The sequence below is a fragment of the Cynoglossus semilaevis genome, chromosome 12 (assembly GCF_000523025.1).
Source record: "Cynoglossus semilaevis isolate Cse_v1.0 chromosome 12, Cse_v1.0, whole genome shotgun sequence".
Lineage (NCBI taxonomy): Eukaryota > Metazoa > Chordata > Actinopteri > Pleuronectiformes > Cynoglossidae > Cynoglossus > Cynoglossus semilaevis.
In genome coordinates, this window is record NC_024318.1 from 2250569 (window position 1) to 2261379 (window position 10811).

The 10811-nt window shown below is 41.3% G+C and overlaps 1 protein-coding gene across 11 annotated transcripts in view; it reads right to left on the reverse strand.

Annotated features, from left to right (window-relative positions):
- The window catches only part of kcnma1a (potassium large conductance calcium-activated channel, subfamily M, alpha member 1a), a 117097-nt gene that overhangs the window by 37668 nt on the left and 68618 nt on the right, over nucleotides 1–10811 (reverse strand). For 7 of the 11 annotated variants that reach the window (XM_025060921.1, XM_025060922.1, XM_008321464.3 and 4 more), the window contains exons 10-18: nucleotides 7566–7676; nucleotides 6987–7092; nucleotides 6679–6761; nucleotides 6497–6566; nucleotides 5822–5977; nucleotides 5111–5220; nucleotides 4384–4452; nucleotides 3219–3230; nucleotides 312–398 (exon numbers count right to left, since the gene is read on the reverse strand). In XM_025060921.1, coding sequence (XP_024916689.1) covers nucleotides 312–398; nucleotides 3219–3230; nucleotides 4384–4452; nucleotides 5111–5220; nucleotides 5822–5977; nucleotides 6497–6566; nucleotides 6679–6761; nucleotides 6987–7092; nucleotides 7566–7676 — 804 coding nt within the window. The remainder of the gene's footprint in view (nucleotides 1–311; nucleotides 399–3218; nucleotides 3231–4383; nucleotides 4453–5110; nucleotides 5221–5821; nucleotides 5978–6496; nucleotides 6567–6678; nucleotides 6762–6986; nucleotides 7093–7565; nucleotides 7677–10811) is intronic. The other 4 variants (XM_008321465.3, XM_008321466.3, XM_008321461.3 and 1 more) reach the window with 1 other exon arrangement.

Genomic DNA, 10811 nt, shown 5'->3' on the forward strand with positions numbered 1-10811 from the left:
GTTTTATTTCGAAAGGTTCCTTGACTTGTCTAGGAATACAACGTAATGCTGTCTTAAAAAAACACTTTTTTCCTCATAAACTTCAGCATTTTTTAAGTAAATTTGTTAATTTCCACACAGCCATCTCTGGATTTATTTTATAATATAAGAGAGTGAATTACACAGATTGAGTCATGTTTTAGTTTTGATTTTTGTAAGAAAACATTTTAATTCAAAATATCCTGCTGCACCTGAACCTTTGTTTTATAGGAGACTGGTGTAAAGTGAACATAAAAAAATAAAAATAAAACAGTTGAACTGATTGTGATTACCTCTTCACTTCTTTGGCGTCACTGGCGATAAAGAATCCCAGAGTTCCCTCCTGCATCTTGACGTGGTTCCCGGGGTTGATGAGGATGCTGGGTAATCACAGAGATAAAACACACGTGTGCACTGATTAACGTCTGTGTAAAGACGCGGTCATGTGAACACAACAACGCTAATCAGGAGGAATGGTACACGCTGACACACAAAAAGGTGAACTTGGTCTGTTAATAATGACTGATTTAGTAACTGTTCACACAGAGTCACGTCTCACTCAGTCAAGGAGAGTAAAACCACACCAGACGAGTCACATTACTGGTTCAGTTATGACTGAGAACCAAGTTTATAATCCAAGCACTTTTAATGGCAAGTCGTATCATTCCTCATTAATTAGAATGTGACACACACACACACACACACACACACACACACACACACCCTGGTCATTAATGGTTACCTGTGGGCAACGATCATCAATGATGTGAGTGTGAGCTCAGAGGTTATCAAATCAAAATACAGAATCCACTGAACTCAGAGTTTTAAATCACACTCCTTCAGAACAGGAGCCCAGAGGAACTCTTCATTCACAGTAGTACCAGGAACCGATTCATCAGCCTGATTTAAAGCTGCGCAAAGCCAGTACTTCATAACTGTTCGACTTTCTGGACCTAAAATGAGGCTAACGTTGGAAATTAAAGGACAAATTCTCACATTTTAAAAGGAGATGAAATTTAATCTATGGCTGACAAGATACAGCTGTGTTTTAATTTAATCTAACAGGAACTTTCTACTTGCAAAAAAAAGTAATGTAATGATTGTGATCAAACTGATCACAATCATTACATCATCAGTGTTCTGTGTTCTGCACAAACTCAGCAACACTCCTGTCGACAGCAGCTTTAAATCTCGCTGTGTTCAATGTCAACTTTTCAGCGTTTTTCAAAATGAAGGATCTGCATGAACTCTGGAGCAGAAATCCCATCATTTCCTCTGGGCTCTGGAAACAAAAAGGGAGGGTAACACTGGAGAAAACAAACAAAAGTATTAAGGGAGCAATTGAATCCATGTACACATCAGGATGAGATCAAATTGCAGCAGTCATTTTTTTTCTTTTTTCCAGACTGCGAGGAGTGAAATATCATATACAGTGTAACGTTGGCTCAGATTAAATAGCCCCCACTGTGAGTAAACAGGCATCACGCCCAGCATGCTCTTTAGAGTTGAGACAACAACAACAAAAAAAAAAACAACAACAGAAAAAAGAAAAAGACAATGGAAGTAGTAAGAGATCAAATCAAGACACTTCCACAAACGTTGCTGCCCAAATGTGAGATTTCACAGGTGAAAGACGTTTCTGTTCAGCTGCTCAGGTGCAAAGAGGTGAATAGAAGATTCAAAACAAGGCATGAAAACCTCATATTTTGAGCAACAAAACAAGCATCAAACACATTCGCTGATTAGTGTTTGCTATATATTTTGGAATAAATATATAGTTATATATATTTATGAAACATATATAAATATATATTCGTATGTACATATATTTGACATGCAGTTACCGAAACGGCACGGCATGAGGAGGAAGACAAGAGTCAAGGGGGGAATAAATGCACCGAGCCACTGCAGCACAGGGACAGGAGTCAACGTAGATGCAGACGATTGCAGTAACTTCTGTGCAGTTGGATTGTTTCCTCAACACACCAAACTGACAGGAAGTGACCTCGCTTAGGCACATCTACTCGATTGAGGACGCACAAGCGTGACTGTACATGGCGGCAGAGATGCACAGGAACACACACACTCACACACACTCATCGTCCACAGAGATGTTATCCTCACATACATGCACAGATGGATGAACAATAAGCAATGGTCACGTAGGAGTGTGATGGAATGCAAGGGTGGAAAATAAGGGGCGGGGGCACTTTTGGATCACTGGAGTCAGATGAATTTTTAAGGATTCAAAGTTTGAGTTTATCTTTAAACCCTAGTTTCTATATGACATACGACAGAGAGGCTGTGGTTCTGTGGACTCAGGAAGGTTCATTTACTACTTTATTAATTAATGCTGTCTTTTTTCAGTGAATTTACTACTTTGTTCTCAGAATTATTTCTTCCCTAGAATAAGGACAATAACTCTGCCTGTAGTGAAGAGTCTACCTGAAGCATTAACTTAGAAGGGTATTTATTTAGACTTTGAAACCCGTCGATACAGACATCAAATACTGCCTGCAAGACTTGTAGTATTTTAATTTCTTTGACAGTTTTGTGTCTGTTTGTTAAAACATTAAGTGATTGTTTGAGAGACCAAAATAAATCTCTGCAGAAACGAGGCGTAGAGTGTGATCCTGGAGCGGCTGCTCCTGGGTCTGCAGCACCGTGTAATACTGATGTGGTTAGGGTTTAAAAAAAAAAAAGACACACAATGAGTGAAACTGTCAGCTTGGCAAAGCCATCGCACATTTAAAGACGAGGAGAAATGAATTAAAGAAGTGACAGTGACGAACACAAGAGACTGTCAAACGACCCAACTGAAAGAAAACCAGATTAAACCAGAAGTAGAAAATGACAGGATGAGTATTTGGCCTTGGTAGACTGACAAAAAACAAAACAAAAAACAAACAGCATTTTTATACAGACAAACACGCTTAATTTTTTTTTTCTAGTTTCTCTTTCTCTGCCTGCAAAGAAGTTAGTGCATGAAGCACAAGGGACACCAAAGAAGTGAGTTAGAAAAAAACAAAAAAACAAAAAACAATGTAAGAAACTCTTAGAAGATAGTGTTTAGGAAAAAATGTCCTTGTGTGGGGGGTTGGGGGGGCAGGGTGTACGGGGGGGTTGAGGGGGTAACACTCCCAAAGTCAGAGGCTTTTAAGTGGTGGAGCTTTGGAAGTAAGATAAGGTAGAAGGCATACCGCTTTCTGCTTCTGCAAACAACAAGAAGAAATCTCAAATCACACAGTTATCATGGACACACAGGGTGAAGAAGTGCTGCTGACTGTGGTGTGTGTGTGTCTGTGTGTGTGTGTGTGTGTCTAACGAGTGACGAACTAATGAAAACTAATCTGTAACCAGGCCTCAGTCTGGTCCTGGTTCTGGTTCTGGTTCTGGTCAGTCTGCCTCAGGAACTAATCCTAAAGGGACAGTTCAGCCTTTTTCTTACTGTGGTGGTTTAAGGTACTGACACATACTGCAGGAAATCAATGATCAGTCATTGGCTTTGTGTGCGCCCCCTGCAGGCATTTACAGTATAACATGCAAACTACTGATTGACTGAGATTGTGAAAAAATGTATCTTGATTTTTATAGGTTTTTTTTTTTTCTTTCTTTTTGCCCTACTCTCACATGATTGGCTTTGTGTCACATAAATAAAATTAAATAAGTAGGTGACAACGACAGTACTTTTACACCTGGTGGAAGAAGTCATGCTAGTAGTCGATGATTTTTAACACTGAGATGTCAACACATTACATGCTAGTAGTCGATGATTTTTAACACATTCATTTGTTCAATAAACCCTGGTGTCATCAGTAACGTTAGATTCATATCATATCACATGTGTCGTACCCAGGACAGTCACTGCTGTCAGCGTCTTACACAACCACAATTATAATTCTGTTATTTAGAATGAAGGACAGCTTCCTTTTCAGCCGCAAAATTTGTGAAACTCTGTTTCCTGGACTAAATTTCAAATGTTTAATGAATTGAGTGCAGATTAAATTTAATTTACTGAAGGAACTTTGCTTCTAATGAGGAAACTGAAAGTGGGGAGGGTTTTGGCATTTGAGAACGCTGTGAATGAATAATACTGTTGTTATTAGTGATCAGACCGACGGTGATGTAGAGTTAGTCAGGAGTCAAACAGGAAATGACATAACTGACTTCAGGAAATGTGTGACGTTAAATGCATAATTGAGACAAATTAGTCACTGAGTAGTGAAGTCAAACCAACTCAGGTTGGACTTCAGGACAGGAAGACGCTACATTAGCTACAGACATCAGTCGTTTGACTTCCGTGAAGAGGATTTCCATTCAAATATAAAACAGTTTGAGGTTTTTTTTGTTGAACAGGACACCAACCTGCTCTCTCTCTGCTCAGATTTGTACTCGATGGCGATGAGCAGAAGCTTCAACTTCACGTAACACAATCTGTAAAAGACAGAAAAGCTCCGTTCAGACATTCAGGAGTTACAGTTCACAAAAACGACAAAAGACGACAAAAACACATGAACCAGTCCAACACAGTCCTTCCATGGTAATAATATGAGTCTACCTTTAATCCAGATTAGTTTTCTACTTTTTCCCAGGCAGTTTATGAAACGTATCATTTCACTATGCTAAGCTAACAACCACAAAAACGACAAAAGACGACAAAAACCGACAAAAAGACGACATTTCACTATGCTAAGCTAACAAGGATACTTCTGTCTAACCCTGTGGTGAAACTTAGCAGTAAACGAACTAATCTCTTCACTGGTGCTGGTATTTCTGAGTTTCTATTCTTTTCATTATTTGTAGAACATTTCTTTGCTATCTCATGGCTAGCTTGTTAGTAATTTGGTTAGTTTATTGGCTAATATTTGTTTACCTCTTTGCTAATGTAACCAAATTAGCTAGTTAGCAGTTTATGCTTGCAATCAATTATTTTAAATGATTAACTTTTGATCATCTCTTGGCCAATCCAAATGTTTCTTATTACTGACCTCGAGCCAACGTTTCTGATCATGTTGCTCAACATTAGCAGCTAACTGCTCAGATGTTAGTTCTGGTGTTAGCGTAGCCACCTACCCCTGACAGCGATACTTACTCACAGATGGTGGGGAAGGAGAGGCCCACAAAGGCACTGGACAAGTACTCTGTGTACATCTCATTAGCCACTCCTTCAAGGTAATACTTCTGCCACGTGTCCTCCTCAATCTGACGGAAAGAACAGGAAACAGACGAGGAAATGAAATATGAAAAAATGAGATGAAAGATTCGTCAGCGCTCTTTTCCATCTTTTCCATCTTTTCCATCTTTTCCAATGTGGTCTGCAGATGTTTCCCCGCTGCTGCTCCTCAGCCTGGTGCTCATTACCTGATCCATCATCGCGGTGACGGGAGAACAGTTCTATGAGCGGATCTAGCACCTCTTCAGTCTCAGAGAAGAACAGAATCGATGAAAAGATTCCACAGGAGATGTCAGAGTGAAATACGATGAGTGAGAACCGACGTGTTTGTCTGGACTAAGATGTAAAAGTCCGTCCAGGAAATGTTCAGGGTTTGATGATGATGTTTGACCAGGTTCATCAGGTCAGTAACTGTGGTTTTACCCACATTAAACCATGAATTCATTAACTCTGAAAATTAATTAACCCTGCACCAAGACAATTCATTATTGTTTTTTGTTTTTTTAAAAGTTCTTTGAAAATGTACTTAAAATCTTCTAGTACTTCCAAATATCACACAGTACTTTTACAGCATTTACAGTCATTTATAGATGATTATTATCTTGATGGTTTTCCAGTCCTTGGTTGTACCTCGATGAAGGACCTCATGGAGAAGAGGTTGGCCAGCATGGTGGACAGACCCTGGGCCAGACAGCTCTGGGCGATGAAGCCCGCCTTCAGCTCGGCCAGGCAGATGGCGTCATCACCCTCCCTCCAGTTCCAGCTTGGAATGTTCAGCAGATGGGCCTGGAACCAGACACACCACAAGAAGTCGACAATTCTGACTGCTGCTGTGACTCAGCAGAATCAGCTGTGACTCAGCAGAATCAGCTGTGACTCAGCAGAATCTGCTGTGACTCAGCAGAATCTGCTATGACTCAGCAGAATCTGCTGTGACTCAGCAGAATCTGCTGTGACTCAGCAGAATCTGCTATGACTCAGCAGAATCTGCTGTGACTCAGCAGAATATGCTGTGACTCAGCAGAATCTGCTAATATGAAAAAAAGATATGAAACCTTTTGGTTCCTAATCCAGGGGTTCTTGACCTTTATAGGCACCGAGACCCATTGTTATATCAACACAGAATAAAAATCTGTACTTTAAGATGCCATTGACTATGGCCCAGGGCGACTCAAGGGTCCGAGGACCCCTGGTTGAGAACCTCTGCTTTAGCTGTAGCTGGGCATTAGGAGCTGGGTTTTCAAGTTGAAATATGAAAGTATGAAAGTTGATTCTGATTCAGTTGGTGGGACAAATGTCTCTGACCTTATTGTGATACTGAAGCATCTGTGTGATGATTCTGATCTTGGGATGGTAGTTCTTGATGGAAATCACCCTGAAAAGACACAAAAAGAGAAGAAGAGAAAAAGTTCATTAATAAATATCTGTGAGGCAGTAAAATCAGATCATTGTATCTGTAGATTATTACTGAGTTCAGGAATAATCACCTCATGATGTTGGAGGCATCTTCAGCATCAGGATCAGGACAATATTTATTGGCTAGAATCAGACAGGCGTCTGCTGACTCGATCTGTGGAAGAAGAAAAAAATAATACAACAGTCAAAATATCACACATGAACATATATTTTCTAGTTTAACATCATTTAACGTTTCTGTCCTTTAATTATATTTACTAATGTTAATATTCAATTTCCATTCAAAGTGACTCCCCCTGGTGGTTAAAGTTATATTTCTTTTCTTCAAATTAAAAGATAATTCTGTAGACTTGGACATTTTCCCGTCCTGCTCCGTTACCTTCACTCTGGCCAGGTCGTGGGGGTTGAGAACTGACCCCTGGTAAAACTCCACTTGGGTAAAATGACGTTTGAACAAGGCTTCCAGCTCAAGATTAGGGGAAATACTGGCAACGACAGGAAAAAAAAAGAAGAAGAAAAGAAGGTTGGTGCTGCAGTGAGTGTTCACTCAGTATTTCTACCACAATTACCAGTAAAAACCATAAACACAGAGAAAATCTGACATGAAAAATCATGGATGTGTTAGATCACAGGCACAGAGGTTTTATGACCCGACAGATCTAACAATGGTAAAAAGAAAAATGTATTTTCTGGTTCTGTAACTCTTCAAATTTACAAAAATATTACAATAAATATTTGGTGTCATATTTGTTTAGTCGTGGAACTGATTCAAACAGAGAGGCCATCTGGGTTTAAACTCTCCGACTGTGTGGTTTTCAAACCAGCGACCAGTGAAGGAGACGTCTGAATTACAGATACGAAGTGACAGCACTACTGTACATTGTTTCAAGTTGTGTTTCCATCAGTCAGGTCCATGTGGTGTGGAAAGGAAGGAGAGAGAGAAAAAAGTTGTACTCACTTATGAAGAAAAACAATTTCTACATTGACATCATCCCTGTCCTTGTGTAGGAAGTCTTTGAGGAAGTTGGAGACGCTCTCGAGGGTAATGTGACCACAGACCACAATGTGCCTGGAAGGAGGGAAGAAATCATCCTGAGTGGGCAACCTTAATGACTGCAGACACTGGCGTGTCTCCCAGAGATAATCAGTTTGACCAAAGCACTCGAAAACCCCGCGTGAAATTAAAGAATGAACCGTCCACATGTCAAGAAACGTCCTTTCAAAGTATCTGACTTCTATCTTTTTGGCCAAACATGTGAATTTTTTCCCCCCATGTAATGAAAGTGGTCAAATCCTGCAACACAAGTCCAATCAAACACTCAGCTCCGAGGCACTTCAGAAAATCAGATATAATCACGGAGGCCACGGCGGTTGCTTTGTCATCCGTTCTCAATATAACGAGTGTCCCCTCGGCCAAACCGCCTCCTCGGTGAGACCGATGGATCCTGACAGAGACATGGACATCAATGTGCCTGCACTTTTATACACAACGGTACTTTAAACTTCCACAGCGATTCTCAGGGGCCTGTGGTTGACACCAACTCTAAACAGAGGCCTCAGAGGATCTGACAAGTTTCTGGCGACTGGAGCCGACGGTGCATTACAGGCTGAGTGATCTGTCAGAGGCAGCGCAGGCCTGATTACAGCAGCGAGGAAATAAGAGGCTAGATTAGAGTCGGGGTTTGAAGACGCCTTTGTCCCTGTTTGTCCTCTGAGTGCACCGGGGTTCAGAGAGATCAACGTCAGCTCCTCAGGGTCGAGGATTTCAACGACTCTGTGGTCTCTGTGGTGTGTGTGAAAACAGACAGAGGTCAAACTCTATGATCATTACTGTGAAGTATCCTGTTGTCATTGTCTTCTTCATCTTCTCCTCACCTGTCTGCATCTTCATCCTTCTTCTCCTGCTTCTTTATCTTCGTCTTCATCCTTCTTCTCCTCCATGGTTTGATGATGGCCTCCGGGGGCTGGTGTTGTCCATCTTTTCCACAGCCATCGACCTCCAGCTGAAGTTAAATCACGTCTTGAGATTTAATTCCCATCTGATCCGTGGCTGCCCTCTAGTGGAGACTGTGAGTAAAAGCATCCCGGAAGCGTCTGTTCACAGTGGTATTCCACCACAGTATGGCAACAATAATGTCATAAATCTGCTGGATTTAAGACTCTGAATCTAAAACCCTACATCAGCGCGCTGAGCGGAGCTCTGCTTCCGCAGTTAAACATCAGCGGGTCTGTTTGGCAGAGCTCCTCAAACAGAAATCCAAACACGTTGACTGGGATCCAGGAGGTTCTCCATTTGCTGTGGATTACTGTGGACATTTTAATTACACATTTGAGACCTAAAGGCCTCTGGGCAAAGACAATGGCCTCATCTGCTCCTTATGCCAGAAGACGATTGAACCAATTCAGTTTGAGAGCGGAGGCCGGGCGGCTCGACCCGAACACTCTGGGGTATGAGGTTACTCTCAGGGAATTAGGAAAAGAAGCCATATTTGTTCACGGTTTTACTTCATATGGTCAAAGCTGATTTGTCCTGACAGATTTCCCTCAGTGCGCACACATGCACAGAGGAAGCTCTGGCTAACACGTTAGCCCGTAACGGTCCACGTCGATGCAGTGTCGCTGACGTCTGACTGAGTGTGACAGGTTTAAAAGAAAACAGAGCTGTTATTTATGGAGAATCAGGACCGTAGCCCTGATCCTGGAGCAGATGGAGCAGCAGTAAAGAGCTGATGCAGAGAAGTGACTTGGCAGGAGCGATGGGACGGACTGGAGTGAAGGACAGGCGGTGTGTGGACGTCTGAGGACATGATGGTCTCTGCAGATGTTGCCCTCGTCCTGTAAGAGAATCTAACGAGGAGACCGACGTGTAATGGCACGTTTGGCAGGAGTTGAGTGAAGCAGCGGCCGACGAGCTGAGATGTCTGCGAACGGCCGGCAGGTTTCTGGCACAAGGTGGCTTCCATTTGGAGAAATGAAAAACATGGTCGATGTTTTATTGTTTCAAGTCAACTTTTACAACAGGAACTGTGTGACGATCCAGAACATACGACGAGTCGCACTGGAAAGACGGTCGGAGGTAGATTAAGAAATCTGGGCTTCCAAGGAAGTGACATAATTATGATGTCAATGACCTTTGTTGTTGTTGTCGTCGTATCTAATGAACGGTTGTTGTTGTTGTTGTTGTTGTATCTAATGAACACAGTTGTTGTTGTTGTTGTTGTTGTCGTATCTAATGAACACGTGTGTCTTCTGGGACAAAGTCAACTTCAAACCCCAACAAGATGTTAATTTGGACATTTTCAATCAAAATCCATTCTTTAATTTTTTTTTTATAAACTATAATCAAACGGAAACAGAGGAAATCTAGTGTTCTCTCAGTATGGGACACCACTGAGAATGTTCTGTAGAAGATTCTGGACTATAATTGTCAAGTATATATATTTTTATATTGGAAAGATTAGATTTAAAGTACATAAATATACCAGTCCAATCTGATTTCAGTCTAAAGGCTGTTCCTCAACTGAAGCATGATATATTTGTGACATGAAATAGATGGACTGTAATCACTGAGGTTTGACCAAATATTTGCTCCGTACTCATAACTTACAGTAATTTATACAGTCAGAAAAACATCGACAGCACATTTAAAAAGCCAACATCAGGTCAGGACTCAAAGTCAAAGAACAGTGTGAACATGCAGCATCACATCACATGCTAAAGGACGTCACAGAGCGTGCACATTCAAAGCATGCAAGGATGAACAACCACATCCCAGCATGCATTGCAGTTAATGCAGGAAGACAACCAAAGAGCTCAAACACCAGCAAAAAAAAAAAGTCAAAAAGTCACTCTCTCTCTACTGCTCTGATCCTTTGGTCTGCAAGTGTTGGCAGGAAATATTTAAACTTCACAAACTAACCATCAAATAGCATCAAGTCCAGCCTTCAGACGATTCATGGTTCTACAGAATTTCATGTTTGATTACAGTGATTATTGTTAGCATAACAGCTATATTTGCTATCCAGGTCAGTCAAATCTATGATGTAAAAAAAAAAGAAATGTAATTACAAACATAGGTTTTTAAACACCGTACACGTCTCGGGCCCTGCAGCGGGTGTCCACATGTTGGTGCACCCTGTAAACTTCATCAACTCTGTGTCTGCTGTGAGCAGCTTTTAATGGCCAGGGTTGAATCTGGGTTTTT